Source organism: Callionymus lyra, chromosome 5, assembly GCF_982586985.1.
Source record: "Callionymus lyra chromosome 5, fCalLyr1.hap1.1, whole genome shotgun sequence".
NCBI classification, from domain to species: Eukaryota; Metazoa; Chordata; class Actinopteri; order Syngnathiformes; family Callionymidae; genus Callionymus; species Callionymus lyra.
In genome coordinates, this window is record NC_141822.1 from 36,355,068 (window position 1) to 36,376,178 (window position 21,111).

General features: G+C 38.8%; 1 protein-coding gene across 1 annotated transcript in view; it reads right to left on the reverse strand.

Annotated features, from left to right (window-relative positions):
- The window catches only part of LOC148080501 (carboxyl-terminal PDZ ligand of neuronal nitric oxide synthase protein), a 53,134-nt gene that overhangs the window by 11,675 nt on the left and 20,348 nt on the right, over positions 1-21,111 (reverse strand). The window contains exons 3-7 of the mRNA XM_087792227.1: positions 10,646-10,738; positions 10,519-10,577; positions 9,649-9,757; positions 8,762-8,903; positions 7,115-7,266 (exon numbers count right to left, since the gene is read on the reverse strand). Of these exons, the coding sequence (XP_087648353.1) occupies positions 7,115-7,266; positions 8,762-8,903; positions 9,649-9,757; positions 10,519-10,577; positions 10,646-10,738 (555 nt within the window). The remainder of the gene's footprint in view (positions 1-7,114; positions 7,267-8,761; positions 8,904-9,648; positions 9,758-10,518; positions 10,578-10,645; positions 10,739-21,111) is intronic.

A 21,111-nucleotide genomic window follows, 5' to 3' on the forward strand; every position in this document is an offset into this window, starting at 1 on the left:
GTTGGTCTGCCTAATTCTTGGGAGACTGTCAACCAGAAGCTTGTGTTTTGCTCCCATGGTATGCTATATTTATCAATGCCCTTATGTAACACTGTCATGTATGAAAATGATGGTGGCACTCATAGACACAGCGGCTTTGTGCTCTCTGACTTTCCATACCTGGTCAAAAACACCTACAACCGTCTGGATATTTCAACTATTGAATAACATATTGAAGGAAGGTTGTTTCATGATTTTTACAGATGAATGTATTTCAAATACATAAAATGTTTGGCTGTCAGACACTGGGCGCGTCTCCTCACCCCGCCAGCAGATGGCTGGCTTAACCAAGCAGAGTTAAACGACACTACTCATCATTGGTAGCCTTTGTGGAGAGGGTTCCATAGGTTGTTCAGGTTTCTGGGCATCAAGTTGGAGGACAACCTGACATGGAGCACCAACACCAAATAGCTGCTAAAGAAGGTGCAGCAGAGACTATTCTTTCTGAGAATCCTTAGGAAGAACGGTCTCCCCTAGAATCTGCTTCTCGTCAACCATCACTGCTCAATGGAAAGTGTGCTCACATATAGACTGTGTTTTTGGTACAGTAGCTGCACACCGTCAGAGAGGATGGCACTTAACAGGATCGTCAGGGCAGCAGAGAAAACAATAGGTTGCCCCTCCCCACACTGGAAGAGATTTAAACCTCAAAATGCCGCAAGACGGCATTAGACATTTCAAAGGACTACTCACACCCTGTTCATTGTCACTTTCACCTACTTCATTTGAGTCAACAGCACCTTCAAGTTCGTTGTACCTTTGAAAAAAAGTGGCAATGACAAATAATTAATGTGTCCACTTATCATGGCTGTTCATATGTTGTGGAGAGTAAGTAGGTAAGTAAATAATATTTATAGAGTGCTTTTCAAGACCAGGGTTATAAAGCGCTCAAACAATCAAAACAATACCCAATGAAATATTTACTTAAAGGTCAAGATAACACCGAGAACAACACAGGAGTTCTAGAGAATCAAGGAAAAGCCTGCACGAATAAAAATGTCTTAAGATGTTTCTTGAAGGAGTCAGTAGTCAGTAGTAAGAACCATAATTTAAAGTTGATCCTGAAAGAAACTGGAAGCCAGAGAAGAGTTTTATGGATTGGAGAAATGTAAGTTCTTCTACTTGAGCGGGTCAGAATTCTCGCTCTGTATCAACTGCAGGCGAGACAACTCCTTCTTGTTATGACATGAAACCGACTGTTGCATTAGTCCAGAAGAGAAGACACAAACGCATGGATTACAAGCTCCAGATCATGTTGTGATAACATTTTCCTAAATTAAGAGATTTTTCTCAGTTGAAGGAAACAGTTTCTTGTCAGTTTTCTGCAGTGTTGAACTAGAGACATTTATTTGTCCAATACAACCACCAGGTTTCTCAGGCTCAGTTGGACGGACTAAGTCACCCAAGTACTGACTCAACCCTGGAACCTTATAATCATGAGCAATAACCATTTGAATAATGGAAGATAAGAAGTCACTGAAGTCTTTCAAGAACACCGCTGCAGGACCAGGCGGGCGGTAGATTGACACACAATAGAAAAGTCTTGTAGAACCAACCAAGATCATCTGAGACTAAAAAAAAGTAAATTCCTGTGTCTGAATCACTTTGCAAGAACAGCTCTCTCTATAAACAACAGCCAAACCGCCCCCACAACCAGATAGGCGAGGCTTTCCCAGGACAGCGCACCCTACTGGACAGAGTTTGTTCAGATGAATCAACGCTTCCTCTCTCTGCCAATTCTCAGACAGACATTATAAATCCAACTTTTCTCTTGTGAAGAGATCATTCAGGGAAAAGGATTTATTAGTAATGGAGCGAGCATTCAAAAGTCCCACCTATAGCACCGATGAGGCGCGCAGAGCGGGATCTTTTAAAGAGAACAGCAGCGGTCACGTGGGTGTCACTCATGTTCAACTCTGTTGTAAAAGCCAAATTAAAGATAGGAAAATGAATCTAACCACCTTTCGTTGAGGTCCAGGCAGCACTGACGTGTCGTCACACTCTTCAATGAGAGGAACGTTGATCAAACATCGATGATGTCCGATGGCGTCGGAGTTCTTCTGATCAATCGTGACTGTGGGTCTCATCCTGACCTGTACTCTGCAGATCTCTGCAATCTCTTATGGAAATCACCCGGTATCCGAGATCAACCGATATCACAGTCCGTGTTGATGAGAAGTGGAGGAGGAAACAGACTCACGGGACGCTGGTAACTGTCGCCAGTGAAATCCTCCATCTACTCTCTGATGTTAAAAAGAGCATCACGATCGTAGATCCGTGATGCTTGAGCCATATCTTTAGTGATATGAGCATAATAACAGGACAAATAGTCGTTAATAGTCGTTTTGGCAATTATTGTATGAGCTCAAGTTCGTAACAGCCGCTCAGAGGTTCACTGGAAGCGGAAGAGCCAGGCAATTAGCTGTTGGTTGGATGGGACTGTTCGCTTTTGGCAATATTTCTGAATCAGAGTTGTAAGATCTGGGTTGCCATTTATCCTGGTGGCCCCATTTCTCAGCAGTTGGTAATAGATTCAGGTCAGCCTCTTTAGCCAATAGGTGTGGATCATTTCCAGGCCATCCAGGCAAATAGACAGGTTCTGCTTTACTAATCTTATTGTGGTTTTCATTCAATTTCACATTTTTTTAATTTCCAGACTGCTGCAATGAGCTACATTGCTCCGCCTCCTTTATCTTGTGGGAGCAGATGCAGCCCTCACAACCACTCACTTGGATTATAGTGGTCTTGCTTAAGAATCAAAGGGAACAGAATGATCTTTTGGGATTATGTGTCCCTCGTTTTATGCTGCAGCAGGACAACTGATGTTTAAAACACTTGTTTAAGAAATGTCAAATCCTCAACAATGAAACGTGTTGTAGGTGTTTTGTTATGCATGAGGAAAAAGGACATCCTTTCCGGTGAGCCTTTGAGCGGCTCCTTCGAAAGTGGGCTCCTGCTATTATTGCCAAAACAGTCGTTTTAACAACTACTAATTCTGATATTATGCTCACATTTCTAAGGATACGACTCAAGAGTCACAGATCTACAATAGCGATGCTCAGACTTGATCAGACAATCAATGGAGGAGTTTGACACTCGAAACAGTTACCAAAGTCCCGCGAGTCCGTTTCCTTCTCTGCTTGTCATCGACACAGACTCTGTGGAATATCAGGTGATCTCTCAGGTACCTGGCAATTTCCACAAGAGTTCGAGAAGGAGATCTGGAGTTCAGGTCAGGGTGAGAAGCGCAGAAGATATCGCTCGGCGGAACTCCGACGTCATCGATGTTTGATTAACATTCCTCTCATTGAAGAGATTGACGACACATCAGCGCTGCCGTCTGCCCGGACCTCAAATAAATAAAAAGATCAAAATCTTTTTATTTCCTATTTTTAATTCAGCTTTTACAACACAGTTGAACGTGAGTGACAGCTGTAATCCACATGACCACTACTGTTCTTTTCAAAGCACTGACTCGCTGGTAACGTCATCAGTGCTGAACGTGGGTCTTTTGAACGCTTGTTCCATTACAAATAAATAAAAATAAGTTGGATTTATTGTGTCTGTCTGAGACTTGGCAGAGAGAGGAAGAGTTTATTATTAACTCTGTTCAGTAGGGAGCGCTGTCCTAGAGAAGCCTCAATTATCAAAAAGGCTACATTTTAGTCAGTTTTTACTCTTCGCTTGGACATTTCTAATTTATCTGTACATAATGTCCATCTGAGAGATCATTCTCTAGTCTTGTTTAAACTGGACTTCATCTCTGAACCAAAGCCTTTGCAAGTTAGGTCTCAGAGGCGTGTCATCTCAGCCGATACTGCAGACAGATTTTCTGACCCTCTTTCCTTCAATGACTGCCTTAACGTGGACAATTTGATTCACTGTTTAACTAATCATTGTGTTGAAATACTGGATCAAGTGGCACCTGTTAAATCAAACTTAAAAATTCAGAAAAACGGTGCCCTTGGACAAATGAAGATCTCCAGAGTCTGAAGAGACTTTGTTGAAAGACTGAGCGTCTCTGGAAGTCCACTAAACTTGAGGTGCACAGACCTCAGGGATCTGATGTCTTCATACAATGAGATGGTGGAAACTGCCAGATCTGATTACATCAGTAAACTGGAACCAGAAATAAGAAAAACACCAACGTGTTGTTTGACACGATCAATTCTCTCTTGTGTCCTGCTCCTCAAATCATGCCCGTTTTCTGTGAAGCTGACAGCAATGCATTGTTGAGATTTTTCATTGAAAAAATGTAATTGATCAAAGAGAAACCCTCTCCCCTTTGTGTGTAACCTCTGCTGTCACAGAAAGGTCTCCTCCTCGTGGTCTTCCTTCAGTGCTGTATCTCTGGGTGATATCTCGGTCCTTCCTTGTAGGCTCTTTATCAAAGTGTTTGATGTAATTAGGCCCTGGGTTACCAAAATGGTAAACCTCTCCCTTTCAACAGGGTTTTTTTCCCAATGCATTTAAACATGCCATTGTTGAGCCTTTGCTCAAAAAGCCAGGCTTAGACCTGACGGACCTCAATAATAAGTAATTCAGGCCTATTTCTAAGCTTCCATTCTTGTCCAAGATCTTGGAGAAGGTGGTGTCTGAGCAGCTGTCATTGTTACTTGTTCAGAGCGACATCCATGAGAAGTTTCAGTCTGGCTTCCGCAAACATCACTCTACGGAGACAGCCTTACTGCAAGTAAGTAAGTAAGTAAATAATTTTTATTTATATAGCGATTTTCCAGACCAGGACATCATGATGTCGGCTGACTCGGGGAAATACACTGTACTGGTTCTCTTGGATCTGTCCTCAGCCTTTGACACAGTTGATCACCAGATCCTGCTGAGAAGACTGAGGGATGAAGTGGAACGGTCTGGGCCTCTGTTACAATGGTATATATACCATACCTTTCTGGGCGCAGTTTCTGACAAGTACTGACTCAATGCTGGAATCTTATCATCAGGAGCAATCACCAGAGTTTCAGTTTTGTCCACATTTAGCTGCAAAGTGTTTCACTCAGCCATTGTTTGATTTCTAGCAAACAATTGACTAAGCTGTTCAGCCTCTGGGGCTCAGTTGGATCAAAAGAGCAGTAGAGCTGGATGTCATCAGCAAAAATATTATAAGAAACATCTGGAAATCTCTGAATGATTTTACCGAGGGGAATCACGTACAGCAAAAACAATAAAGGACCCAGAACAGAACCTTGAGGGACTACACACAACAGATCTGCTGATTCAGACCTCATTTGATTGCAGATACACAAAAACTGCACCCAGAAAGGTATGATGAGAACCACTGTAACACAGACCCAGACAGTCCCACTTCATCCCTCAGTCTTCTCGGCAGGATCTGGTGATCAACTGTGTCTTAGGCTGAGGGCAGATCCAAGAAAACCAGAACAGTGAATTGACCCGAGTCAGCCGACATCATGATGTCATGATGTGTGGAGTTTTTGTTGTACTTGTTGTACTATATAGAAGAACTGACATTTCTCCGATCCATAAATCTATCACTGGCCGCCAGTTTCTTTCAGGATCAATTTTAAAATTCTGGTTCTTAATTTCAGAGCTCCTCAGGCTCCTCCTTACATCAGTGATCTGATCCAGCCTAACACCCCAGCTCGGGCTCTGAGGTCTGTGGATCCAAATCTACTGATGGTTCCTTGCACACAGTTCAGGACCAGGAACAGAAATCATTCCAGGCTGTTGCTCCTAAGCTTTGGAACTATCTTCCTCTCTCTCTCAATTGATGGATCTACTGACTCCTTCAAGAAACATCTTAAGACTTTTTTATTTGTGCAAGCTTTTCCTTGATTGTCTGAGACTCCTGTGTTGGTCTTGGTGTTGTCTTGACCTTTTAAGTATATATTTTATTGGGGATTGTTTGGATTGTTTAAGCACTTTGTGACCCTGGTATGGAAAAGCACTCTACAAATGTAAATTACTTAATAACTTACTTACATCCCACAACAGTCATGGTTGCTGAAGTAGATGACAAATCACTTTACTGGGCAGCAGAGCTGCCAGAAGATGTCATTAAAGCACCAAACGAAATAAAAGAGAAGGTGAAGATATATCCTCGGATTTATCCACAGATATGTATTCAAGTTTATCAAATGTTAATGTTAACAATATTACCTTTTCAATTGGAACAAATATTGAAATATATTCTTGTATTTACCTTATGACATTTTCTTTTATTATTCACAAACTAAGGTTGAACTATTTTACTTTTAACATCCTGCATTTAAATGGGTGATCAGTGTGTGTATTGAAAGTGTGTGAGCTCTGTGACCCTGAATGTTTTTCTGTTCCAGCATTCTCAACAACCACCTGTGTGGGTCCTGCTATTCAGTGTCGTAAAAATATAGGAGAAAAATATTTATGTTTGAAAATGTGAGATCTACTGAGTAAAGAATCTGATCTGCTTAGAAAGGCACATCTTTGTTTGTTAAGATTATCTCTGCTTGTTAAAATGTAAAAAACCCAGAAGATAATGTATTTCTCTGGTCATCACTGGTTTACGGACACAAATCATTGTTTTAGTTAAGAGATGGAGTCAGATAGAGCCCTTATCCAGCTATTCCCATGGAGGCAAATGAAAGGAAGACAAGTCTGGAGCTTCTGGGCCACTCTCTGGAAGGATCTGGTGGGTGCACCAGGATTTGACAGAGAGTGGACCGTTAACATTAAAAACATTAAAATTGCAATTGTACTTGAGGTCAGGCATGGCATATTTATCATAGTCATTTTACCTCAAATAAATGTATTGTTTTAATTCTAAGTTTCACTCTTCCTTTGATCAAACGAATGCGCAGAACTCAAGAGAGAAGCAGAGGACAGAGTTATTAAATAACGGCCAGTGTTTATACAAGGAAATGTTGTTCAACAATCCTGCCAACTCTGCTTGAGAAGCTGATCCAAAATACTTCTGCAGTATTGATGAGAAGAACAAAAGAGAGTTGAGAGGGGAAATAAGTGAGTGCAACAGGGCAAGCTGAAGGAACCAGCTACAGTTCCAACATATCAAAATGTCAATGGCAGGTGAAGTGAAAACATGTTTGTTGCTGTCGGTTACCATATTCTTCACCACGTTCAGCTCAGCCAGACTCTGAAGAATTTCACTGACGGCTTTTTCACATAACGAGGATCCGACCCTCGTCTCCTCCATTCTTCCTTCTTCTTTACATTCATCTTCATCATCTTGCTCTGCCCCCGTCAATTCTTGTCCTGCAGAGAGACATACCACATTCTTACTTAGTCCACAAATAAACTACAGTGTTTGATGTGTGTGTTTCGATGTGACGAGTGTCAAACCATTGCAAAAGGCCTCCCAGAAAATGATTTCTTCCTAAACTGTTATCTTCTGGCCTTTTCTTAATTCTCCCCCAACTTAATGATTCCAAGTCCAACAACCACCAACTACCAGATTGAGAATTACAGCTATTACAGCAATCACTGAGAAACATCGTCTTTTGACAACGGTGGAGGTCGTCAGCAGCACCAAGTTCCTGGGGGTGCACATCACAGAGGACCTCAGCTGGACCCTTCACACCACCTCCCTGGTGAAGAAAGCCCAGCAGCGCCTGCACCTCCTGAGACGGATGAGGAAGGTGTCTCTCCCCCCTCCCATCTTCCTCTTATCTTTGGGCTGCTGCATTTGTTACTACATTGTCTTTACCTTTTAAAGCATGATGTTTAACTGTGTATTGTTTTGATTTTTAGATTAAATTCCTTTCTGATGATGATTGGAGCAATGCATGCCTAAAAGCTAATAAGCAGTCAATAAAACCGAGGTAAAAACTTCTACAATATAATAATGGCTCATGAGGTCATATATTACTCCGAAAATACTTAACTTTTTAGATAATATCCCTGACAACCTGTATCTGTAGTGCCTTGAAGATAAAGGGACATTTCCACATAGTCTGTTGAAATGAAAATAATCCAAATATTTGTTATATATATGTATATATGTTTTGTAATCAAAACCCTTTCTAAAATGTTCCAATTTAAAAATCCTTGTGTTGCCTGAATTTGTGTGCTCTAAATCTACCCAATACATTTTTAAATCTGTATACTGCTTCAGACAAGAAGGGCTGGTGCTCTTTGCTGGAAAAGTATACCACAAATTGTGAAAATTGAAGTAATGCTTTTACTTGCTTCCTCTGTTTTTTGTTTTTGAACATTGCACTGGAATCGTACAAAAAGGATATTTGCGCATATGTGTATGTATGTCTAAGTGTGTGGGTGGTGTCCTTAAGAGGCTGCCTTTGGGTTGTGCATCTTCTTTTAATCTCGTTTTTTTCTGGTTTTGGTTGTTTGTTTTGTGTGTGTAACATATAAAACTGGAGATGAAAATAAACAAAAAAATGGGTCATTATCATGATGAGGGACTGACTGCATCTTAGAGAGGAAGGCTTCAACAGATCTCTGAGCACTTCTCAACATGACTACTAACATGGCTCCGTTTGTGAGGCACATTTGTGTGCGAGACCTTCAAACCTGTCAGCATGTTTCCACGCTCTTTTCATTCTTGTTACATATTGCCTTGGAAAAGTATGTGCACACATTTTTTTGTTTGCACACACTCCAATTACATGAGGTAATCACAGATGATGAATGATGAGGATGATGTGACGAGGTAAATAATGTATCGGGCACGAAAAGAACATGCAATGCACCGTGGTAGATTTATGCAGCAGAGTTATTAAATATGCCTCACCATGACTGCTAGATGCCTCCTTGGACTTGTCACTCTCACCATCAGCTTGTTCATCTGCATCGTTCTCTGCGTGCTGCAGACTCAGCTTATTGCAAACCTCAAAGGCCTGGCCCACCGTGCGCACAATACGCATGGCCTGTGTCTGAGGACAATTTAATAATATAATATTATATTATATACATTCCAAGGTCCAAAAGACAGTTGTCAATCAAAGTCATCCAAGTATGTTGACTTGCTTCACTAAAGTGGTTCTGAAGGTGATCAAGACTAATACAGATTAAATTGTTTTACAATCTCAATCCAAACCTCTAAACTGTCATAAATAATTGTATTTTTTATCTCAGACCTGAAGTATAAATCATTACCGGTACATAAAGCTGTTAGCTGCAGGTCATTTCTAATATGAATCATTTTCCCTGGATGCAAGGAACCAAGGTTGGGCTAACCATCTAAGCTTATAATTATTATAATTAATTATACTTGGGTAACCTGAAATAATGAAGGATCCTTCATTCAGGGAAGAGGATGCAGAGCATCCACAGCACAACCACCAGCCATCTTACAGCTGCTGAACAGAGCTCTTTCAGCCAGGTGGTAATTACTTTTATTATTGCCTTGTTCCCCCCTCAAAACAGGTCATTATGATTTTTTTTCTTTTCTTTTATTCCTAAATCATTCCTCAATCATTTCACTAAATCTCTAGTCCACCTAACTTAAGTGGTTTCTCAAACATGAGGTTTTTGTTTTATGTCCTTTGTTTATTTCTATATGGGTTCACAGTACATCTGTGATTTATACTCAATATTACACATCACAACAGACCATTTATGATTTGAATGATTAATGAACCAAGATTTTTTGAAAAAAAAGAATCAACCGGGTTTCACCTCTCTCTTGGACTTAAAAACGTTACATCGGAAGGAGTTATTCGACCCATCTCTTGCAATGTAGCTGAAGATCTTCAAATCCTGAGAGTCATGTGATACATAGAAAATCCTTGAAAAGAAACATTTTCTGTGAGTCCGAATATAGCATAAAAATCCACAAATACAAATAATAACTTAATAGAAAATAGAAGATCCACAAAAGTATTAATATAAGTTCATTTTAACGTGAATCATTCTTTGAAATCACATGAAGAACTATATACTACTGTATACACATGGCATAAGGTTGCTTCCTTTTACAGTGTGTCCATAAAATTGTCTTTGTGTTTTCAAATATTACAAAGGAAATTGATCAGACTATTTCTCAGTGGATTCAATTTATGAAAGGTTACATGTGTTACTAAGTTTTGTAACAAACCTTAACAATAACATTATTTATTTGATGAAAGACGATCTATTTTTTATTTGCACAAATGTGATGAATGGTAAAGAGACTGAATGGACAATCGTTATATTATTGTTGAAAAATTCAAAGCATACATGATCATTTAAAAGTAGGATTCTGAAGTTAAAAAACAATGCAGCATGTCAACAGTACTGTAATACATAAATAATTGAATATAGCATGAAATACAGTAGGTCCACATGAAATGAATTATTTATATCAGTATACACTGAACGTAATGGTAGCTTATGTAACAAAGGAGGAAGACAAGTTAGCATGAGATACTGAACAAAAACAAACTTTTCCATGATAAAAGATTATTGTTTTAGAAAATATCTTTATGTATTTATTTAAATCGAAGAGAACAAGAAAAAAATATTGTAACTTATATCATTATTAAAGATTTTGTCAACAGTTTGACTGACCTGTAAATGGGATCTTGCATGATCATCATCTTACTGTCGTCCCATGTCCACTCTTTTCTCTGCACAAAAAAACTTTTGAAAGATAGTTCTTTTGACTCCTTTGATAAAATCAAAACTTTCAGCTCACCTTTTGCTTCTTCCTCTGGATCACCTTGACCCCATTCACGGACACAACCAGACTGACCTTCTTCTTCTTGATGTTCTTAGCCTTGAACTCATACTGCAGACACAACAATATTTAATTGTATTATATATTATTTTATCCTCATTGGGTAGAGAACAGGACCAACAATTCAATCATTTCACTTTTCTGTCTAGTAAAAGTAACATAATACCGTTTCCTGCTTCTCCATGTTTGTCCCTACTGTTTATTTTTACTGCCACTTTACACATATATATATATATATATATCGCTGGTGTTTCCATAAAATACATCATCTACACAACATTGGTTACAAAAAGTTGTCGTTCACATCAACTTGCATTTCTGGCGGCGATATTAGCAGTTAGCAAAAATGTAATTACCTCTAAGAGCTGGTGTTGCCTTTTTTTAGATCCCACATAAATATTTTTTATTTTAATTATGTTTGGCAAGAAAAATATCTTTTTTGTATTCTACTTGCATTACAAGGTTTTGTTTTAGTCTTACCTCTGCTTGCAAGTTTTATGATGTATTTAGGCTGGAAACTGGAAATCTTTTAAATGTGGAAACTCATTTGGAAGGTAAACTTACTTGAAACACAGTGTTTTTTTTGTGTAATACGAAATGTCAAAAAGCATAAAAATATAAACCTTAGTGTTCACTGTACAAAATTATATATGTATAATATTATTAGTTTTTCATTTTCCACCTTGAATCCCAGTCACTCTCTTAAATATAGGTCGGGAAGGGTGGAAATCCTTTCACTAATTTCTAACAGTGTGTGATCCATGTCAGTAATGTTTAAGATTAACAAATGGAAACTACAGATGCAGTTTATATTATGTCTGAGTTAACAGTCTAGGAGATCAAATTAGCCAGACCGGATTGGTGTAGTTATATGAGTTCTAAGCCTCACTAGTTCATGTCTATCTCCAACAGAATACAACCCATCAGGACCAACACTTTAAACTCTCCTTGACTCAGAGCTTTAACTAAATCTTTCATTTGAATTAATCTCTTTTCAACTTTGCTGAGTGCAATTACAACAGTCTTTACTCAAACATTTCTACCTCCTCAGCCGGTCTGACTCTTGGCTGAAAAGCTAAGAGCGCCATGTCAAGCCTGGTTAGCATCACTTGTTATGCGAGATGACAGCAAAAGCTTCTTGTCTGTGAAGCACATATGAGGAAAATTAGGTGGTACAAAGAGAAACTTATAACTATAGGACAATGTCAAACAAAAAATAAAAGACCTCTCCTTTCAGTATCCAGTGGTCAGTTAGCTAGGATAGGTATAATTTAGTTTTTAATAATAAATAATAATACTTTTTTATTTAAAAGCACCTTTCTGGGCACTTAAATTCGCCTCACAAAGAAAACAATGAAATAACACAACAGTAGAAAACACAAAATGCAATAAAACCAGAAGGCCGCAGTTGAAAAAAATAGGCCAATTAAACAAGGTGGTAAGAGCAGAAAGAAAGGGGTTATGAGGGGCACGCAATGCGTAACAGATGAAATTTAAGGGTTAATATGCTGCAAGGCTGTTATAGTAGGTTAGGTAGAACCTCAGGAGGTCTCTTTCGGGAAATTGTTTGTTTCCAATTAGCCACAGCAATACAGCAATTTTTCATAAAAATAAATAAAAATAAAATAAGGACAATACCAAAGAGGAATAAAGAGAAAAAACAAGATGATACAATCTAAGTCTAAAGATAAAGAACAAAGATCAAAGAAAAATAACAAAGACAAAGGATACAAAGATTAACCTAGAACAGAACATCATGATACTTTTACTCCACTCCTGCCCCCAAACTCAGAATTGTACAATCTAATACAATCTAATGAATGAGTCCTTGAGTCTATTAGTTTTGTATCTGGGAAGGAGCATTCGTTCACTTCATCTGCTCACTGATGACAGTGTTCAGAGGATGACTGGCATCGTCCATGATGGACAGTTGTTTGTCGAGTGATCTCCTCTCAGCAACTGTCACCAGTGAGTCCAGCTTCATTCCAACCACAGAGCCAGCCCTCCTGATCAACCTGTTCAACCTGTTGACACTCCTCTTGGACACATTCCCACCCCAACACACCACAGCATAGAACAGGAAACTGGCCACCACAGACTGGTAGAACATGCAGAGGAGCTTCCTGCAGCCACACACCGAGGAACGGAAGTCCAAGACCAGCTCCTTGGTCTTTGAGGTGTTCAATTGCAAGTGGTTCCTCTCACTCCAGTCCACAGTCACGTATCAGACTTCTGTACTCGTCTTCGCTGTTGTCCCTGATGCATCCAACAATGGCAGTGTCGTCAGCATACTTCTGGACGAGACTCAGCTCTGAGTTGTAGCAGAAGTCTGAAGTGTAGATGGTGAAGAGGAGAGGAGCCAGTACTGTCCCCTGGGGTGTTCCTGTACTGCACACCACAGTGTCAGACGTGATGTCCTTCAGCCTGACATACTGTGGTCGATCAGTAAAATAATCCGAAATCCAGGAGACCAGAACAGGGTCCACATGCATCTGTGTCAATTTGTCCTGGAGCAGAGTGGGCTACACCGGCAATGTGTTTTAAAGAGGAAAGCTGAGACAAGCAGGAAAATAAATCCATTCCAGGTGTTGGCGTCACGTAGCTTCTGTTTGACGGTGTCAAAATATCTCCTGTCCATCATCTGCAGCAAGGTCCAAGAAGATGCTGATCCTATTTCCCCCATCCTGAAGTGGACCCTTGGATCACACCCCCTGGATAATCCTTTGCTACACAGGGTCATGGTAACCATCGTATGTGGTGTGAAGTAGCGTAACCTTTCTTAATCTTCTCCAAAAGACCCACGATCTTGATGTTCTGCTAATGTTATTTATCCTACAACTCACAAACATTAGCTCCAATTCTGATTTTGCAACCGATGAAAAGGGAGATGAAAAAGTTCACACATTATCAGAAAGATGCCTAAATTGACGCGCAAGTGGTGCTGTGTTGTCTCGTGATCGCCATATGTTGCATGATTGGCTTAAATTTGGCTTAAATTAGCTCTTTAAACATTTGGTATTGTCTAGTGCAGGGGTCAGCAACCTTAATAACTCAAAGATACATTTGAACCCATTAAACTATAAATAAACATTAGTTAGTGATTGTTCACTCAAAATTCAAACTAAACTCATTTGTCGACAAAGAGTTGGGATTATTTTCAGAGTAATTGTTCTTTTTTAGAGTTATGGAAAAAAATGTATGTTCATTTTAATGTAGCGACTGAAGCTCAGTTGTCTTTGTTTTCATCTTCGTCCAAAAATACACTTAAAGAATCCAAATACCTATTTGGTGCTTGTCTGTAACGTCCCTCTATTATTTAAGCCTTGACATAACAAGAATTGATCAGAAAAAAATAAACAAGTCTATATTTTAGGCTTGTTTTGAGTAGACGATTCCAGGCAGTCAGCCTAAATCTCTTATGTCAAGGCTTCAATACAAAATGGACGTTACAGACGAGCAGTATTGAAGCATTTAAATGTTTTGTTTGTAAATTGTTTTTAAGTGTCTTTTTGAAGAATGAAAACAACTGAGCTCCAGTCGCTATATTAAAATAAACAACATTTTTGTCTATAACTAAAAAGAACCGATTACTCTAAAAATAATCCCAACCCTTAGTTGACATTAGGGTGAGTGGCAAATATCTGAAATTTGAATATTGGGTGAACTATCTACTTCAAGCATTGATAATTATCATAAAAATGTTTTGTATTGTTTATTTACTGCAGTTGTTTTACTTAGTCATGGTTGTTTTTCCCCTTCTTATGTAAAGCACTATGTGACTTTGAAGGGTTATTTATATATTACATTATTATACATCATAACTGTATCATCATAATTATCATCATTATTATTATTACCATCATTTCAACAATGCACAATTTTCAATGTAGGTTTAAAGAAATTATAGTTTACCAGATTTTTGTTTGTTTTTTTTACATCTGCACAAATTTGAAAAGTAAAGTAAAATACAGTATTTTCCGCACTATAAGCCACAGCGGATTATAAGGCGCACCTTCAATGAATGGCCTATTTTAGAACTGTTTTCATAAATAGGGCGCACTGGATTGTTAGGCGCATAGAATAAAAGATACAGTCAAACGTTTAACTGCGGTCTGCATTGAATAGATAGAGCTGTGCTAAAGGGAATGTCAACAAACTGACTGGTTGAGCGCGCAGCAGAGTGATTTTGAGTGTACAACAACCAAGACACACTCGCTCAAAATGGTGGCAGTATCTCACTCCATAGACGTCCGTCATGAGGTGAAGTGCGTCGTAAATCCCACCCTGTGATGACGCAATGACGTAATCCCGCCTCAGTCGGCGCAGAGTCATGAAAGTGTTTGTAAACAAGTCACCCCCCAGGTAATGTTCGTATATAAGGTGCTCCGGATTATAAAGCGCACTGTCGTTGTTGTGAAAATTAAAGGCTTTCAAGTGCGGCTTATAGTGCGGAAAATACGTTACTATAACGCTCACTGTTTCGCATTGTTACTGTTGACAGGTGAGGGAGGGGGGAGCGAGAAGTCAGAAGTTCTGATGATCGTGAAGAACTAATGTTATTATATCAGCAAAGTTACTTCTTACAGTAACAGTTTTGTTAAAAAAAAGATAAAGTGAAGTTTTTCAAGCATTATTGGAAAAATGCTATGAAACATTTGTATACTTTTTACATATTATTACCACATTTATACTTAATTATTTTCAAAAAACTCAGTGAGCTGCATCAGAAGACTGAAAGAGCCACGGGTTGCCAAACTATTAAATTTGAAGGGCTTTGATTAATTTAAAAGGCTACAAATTAAAATATATTGAATTAGGATGATACATCTTTGAATTAAATTAAATTAAAAATTAATTTATTGAATTATTGAATCCAATTAATAAATCAAAAACTTCAACCATTGTAAAAAATGCAAAATTTGAGATTTGATATTCAACTATTCAATATTCTGATGGCACTGATCCACTTTCATAAAATGATGACAGATAGACAAAAACAAAATGGGACAGAGAGAGTGTGGCGGGGCTCGTCCCGTTCGAAAAAATGATCACAAATCTCACATATGGAAAGTCAACTGTGCATTTATTTTTCCAGTCCAATGGTGCTCGATATATATATCGTGAGAGGAAACCAAAGAAAATCCAAAAATATTTACAATAAGACAGAACAAAAAAACATTAAACCTCATTAAATGTGGTTTAGATCCTTGTTGCTCTACTGTGCAACTCAGGAGAAAGAGTGACCTCTTCTGCAGCCGACCTGCTGCTTTTAGCTGTTAAGCCCCTCCCAGGGGTGTGGTTGAAATAATCCCCCAATCATAAATGATTTAACAATAAATGGTAACATTGGTCTTTCATGATGATTAATTATCATTCATAAACTAAATAAAAACAAAGGTTCCAAAACCAATTATGAAGTCATTTACCCGTCAAAATAAAGCGATAAATAAACAATATGACGCCTGGTCACATGACCTCAAACCCACGACCAGGTTTCCACTTAAGCCCCTGATCAGCTCCGCCCTGTCTTGTCAGTTGTGACTTCTGTGGCGTCATGCCACCAGGTAAGCTCTCTGTGTGTGTGTGTGAATGTTTGCATGAACACTAACCAGTCCAGGTGTGCACCCCCAACACACGCCTCGATACTCGCTTCATGAAAAATTTCCTGGATTACTCGACACACGCTTCGAAGCCTCGACACAGTCGGACACATCACTAATTGAAGCTCTCCACTTCCTGTAGACGGAGGCACTCCGTCACAGAGATACATTGGAAGTGAAGGTGTGATTCCCGTTCTCTGACGCTGTGATTCCCGTTCTCGCGAGACGCCAATGTGAGTGACTAAAACATGGCGGCCCCCTGTCAATAAAATAAAACAAACTATTTAGTGATATAATTTGAAAAAAGTAATACAGCAGCAACCCAGACTCCGTCGAGCTTATGGATTCATCGACCCTAACAGACTTTACTTCTTAACCACCACTATTACAGAGAGGTTACGAAGAACTTAATGTCAATTAATACTCTCCTTAACTCACTGGAATTGCTCACTAGCAATCGACCCAGAAGTGACAGTCTAAAGTTACCCCCCGACACCCTGAATAAAATCACATTCAACAGTGTCCACCTCCTGGGAGCGACCAAGAAGGACAACAAACACCCTCGTCCTATTATTGCCATGTTTGAACATTTCAAACAGAAGGAACTTGTAAAGAAACAGGGAGTCAAGCTTAAAGGGACAAACTTTGGGATGAACGATCAATATCCTCCTGAGATCCAGGCCCGACGCAAGATCCTGTTTCAAATATGTAAACAGTACCTGGAGAAACAGAAAATGACTGTTATCACGGTGGATAAACTCTTTATGATGGTCAGTTGTTCCACGATACAAATCTGACCCTGTGGTTTAGTCTGAATTAATGCAACCACCAATGCTAAACAACAACACATAAATAATAATACTCACACGTCTCTCGCGTCTCACCCACGTTTAGTGTTTTTGTTTTATTAATATGTTCTCAACACCCTACTTCTTTTCTTTCTTCACACAATGTTTCAGCTTTCACCAACAAACTCACTTGCACATATGCACACACATCAGGAAGATAATTTAGACCTACTGTTTGATGGACATGATTAGGTTTACTAGCTGGAATGTTTGTGGACTTGGAAATCAGGCAAAAGTCATAATCGAAACTAAACATAGACCGAAACAAAAACTGCACATCTTTGTAGCAAATTTCAACTCTAGACAAAGAGGGACTGCAATCTTAATAAATAATAAAAATTCAATTCATACTCAAAACTTCAATCTCACATCCAGAAGGTAGATATGTCATAATAAATATCACCCTAGATAACAAACAAAATAAGACCATAGTTTGTGTGTATGGGCCAAATAAGGACGACCCAGATTTCTTCCAAACCTTATTCTCAAATCTAATTGACTTACCCAGTTCTGATCTGATTATAGGAGGTGACTTTAATACTGTGCTTGATCCAGCCCAGGACAAAAGAAAGAAAAACCCATCATAGAGAAAACAGACTGAAACACTTTCACCTTCAACGAGGGTATTTGAATTTTTAATTGTACATTGTTAAATATTTAATAATAATATAATAATTATATCTTGAGCTGAAACGGAATCCCATTTCTCTACTCAAGTGAGACACTTTCCTCTACTACAGTAACAAAACAATCGCAGGCGCCCGTTTAAATAATTCAGGGACGATACCCACATCTGGTGGGGCTAAATGGACTTTGGAGATCTTGAGGCAAAGTATCAAATTTTCATATTTTCTTTGCTAAAGTGCAAAAGTGTTAATGCACTTGCATTGTTGTTCCCACAACAAGTGTGAGGGAAACGGTTATGCATGGCACAATACATTATTTACTTACTGACTTACTTACAATTATCCAAGAGCACCCAGACGAGCAATAAGAAAATAATGCTGGAAATAAAAATTTGGTCAAGTTAATTATACATGAAATGTACATTAACTTCACATCAGCAAATGTGTTTTTTTTTTTTTTGTTTCTGTATTTAAAATTATTCTCAACCTGCAAAAGCGTCCGACTTATCAGGCTCACCTAGCACTGTTAATGATGTATTATGAACTTGTCGGATGTAAAAGTGACTCACCTTATGTGAGACTAATGAAGGTGGTTTTCATTTATTTGTGGATTTGTGTTTTTGTGTTTGGGAATATGATCACTTAATTTATCTTATAAAACACTTGCAGAAACTGAATAAAACATATTTGCAGCCTTGTTGTTGTTTTGAAGTTCATCATGCAGCTTCAAATGAGGAAACTTAAGCCCCCCTGCTGTGCCGAGATATTTTTAGAATGAGCAGGATTTTGCAAACCAAATGGAGAAATCATGAGCAACCCCCCAACTTCTACTTAGAACGACACCAAAAAGCAGTGGAATGCAATGTGTATTGTGGGTCGTGGATGCTTTCAGAATGAATCCATACAGGGGTTGACAAAGCCTCTATACATCGCCTCCTAGCAACTACTTCATTACAATTCCCAGGATTTAGGAAGTTCCAAGGAATTCCTTCTTTTTCAATCCTCTGTCAAACAAAGAAGAGGCTGTTTGAAGATTGAAGAAACATAATAGTTGCTGGAAGACCTGTGGTTCTGGAACTCTGCGCTAACTTAAGCCTGTGGGTTTTCAAGTAGGAATTGACCAGACAGAACACAGGACGGCTACTTTTAGCGTCTGCTTCAATATTTAACCACATCATTTATAATTGCTGATCTGGGCTCCATGTTGGAGGTTTCCTCAGCGGCAGTCAAACACGCCACGGCGAGCTATCCGGCTTAACTTGTGCCTATTCATCCGATGTGTGAGTGAGTCATTACAGTTAAGTTAGCAGCGACCAGAGAGAGAGACCTTGACCTTTATTACTCTCAGATCGGCCCTTAGAGTGTCAATTCACGCTCAGCTCGGATGCAGAAGTTGTGGATTTGATTCCTGGACTTTTTGGACTGCTGTGGGAGGGAGAGTGTAAACTGCAGACTGCTTTAGAGCAGGTGATCAACAGAACAAGGAAGGGTGGAAGTTTACAGACAACTCTTTTAAAAGCTTTTTGATGTTCTTTTGTTAGCTTTCGTGCCCTCACTCACTAGTGAGGATGACAGCAAAGCGGTTCAGAAGATGCAAGAGACACTCTGGTTGTCCATCTACATGTTTCCTATCCACACTTCAAACAAGAGTGTGGACTCTATCCTTTTTATGAGTTCAGGACAATGTCAACTTGTATTTAAAACTGCTAAATACTGTTCATGTTGTTGATGACATAATACATATTTCAGACTCGCTCTATTGCTTATAAAAATATACATTTTCATTTTTTAACAAAAACATGGAGAATCTTTATACTTTATATACTTGTTAGGATTAGTCGTACATTTCTGCCTAGAGTCAGTCAGATTTCTCATCTATACTAAGTTGATTTTAGTTCAGCTGTAAATATCTCTGATCATGATCACATTTTGTCTCATCACCCTCAACTTATGTGAAATGAAATATGTCTTACATCAAAATGCAATTTCTATGTATTTTCACAATTTTGAATTAATGCAAGTAAATGACATTGCGTTGGCATCACCCATTGATGTCACTCATAACCATGCCCATTTATCTGTAAGACCAGAGGGGGCCGATGAAAAATACATATTTAAAATGAAGCAAAATTAAAATAGAATGTATATTTCACTTCAAAAATCACAGTAACCGCATTTGAAGATGTACGCTGGTATTTTTTTTAGTAACATATGTTACTTTATTTAAATTAAACCATCATCTGAGTTTTACGGTATCCTTTATTACTTTAATTTTTTTTAATTTTGGCAGTGGTGTGAGATATTTATTCTATTTTATTAGTCTTTCTGTACTACTTAGTTTGTTGAGCCTTAATAAATGAAATCTGTTAACCATTTTGTTCGGCTCTCATGACATCCATAATATACCACTCATTTTGAAAAACTTTAAGGACAGCCCATCTAAATAACTTAAAGCACTTTTTCGACCATTTTGGCACTTTTATACAGGCAGCTGAAAGCTTCTTTCATCTCAGCAGAACGGCTGACTAAGTTAACTGCTTTGTTTCGTCTTTTCTTTTTGTCTTGTTTTTTCGAACTGCCCATATTCTTTGACGGAAAGCTTCTTCCGATGCTTAATTTAGTTACTGCTGTAAGTGTTGATGAATCTTGTGGCATTCCTTCCCCTCTGGATGTTGTTGAGAAGCTCATCTATTTATTTTGTTACCTCCAGGCAATAACTCACATATATATAACTGAAACATCACATGGTCATAAGTATTTAGACCCTTCCCTGTGACACTCATATTTAACTCACATGTTGTCCATTTCTTCCAATCCTCCTTGAGATGGTTCTACTCCTTCATTGGAGTCCAGTTGTGTTTAATTAAACTGTAAAGGCACACACCTGTCTATATAAGTCCTTAAAGTTCACAATGCATGTCAGAGAAGATAAGAATCATGAGGTCGAAGGAACTGCTCGAAGAGCTCAGAGACAGAATTGTGGCACAGATCTGGTCAAGGTTACAGAGGAATTTCTGCAGCACTCAAGGTTCCTAAGAGCACAGTGGCCTCCATAATCCTTAAATGGAAGAAGTTTGGGACGACCAGAACTCTAGACCTGGCCGTCGAGACAAACTGAGCAGTCGTGGGAGAAGAGCTTTTGTGAGAGAGGTAAAGAAGAACCCAAAGATCACTGTGGCTGAGCTCCACAGATGCAGTGGGGAAATGGGAGAAAGAGTTTAGCATAGAGTTTGCCAAAAAACATGTGAAGGACTCCCAGACTATGAGAAATAAGATTCTATGGTCTGATGAGACCAAGATTGAACTGTTTGGCTTAAATTATAAGAGCTATGTGTGGAGAAAACCAGGCA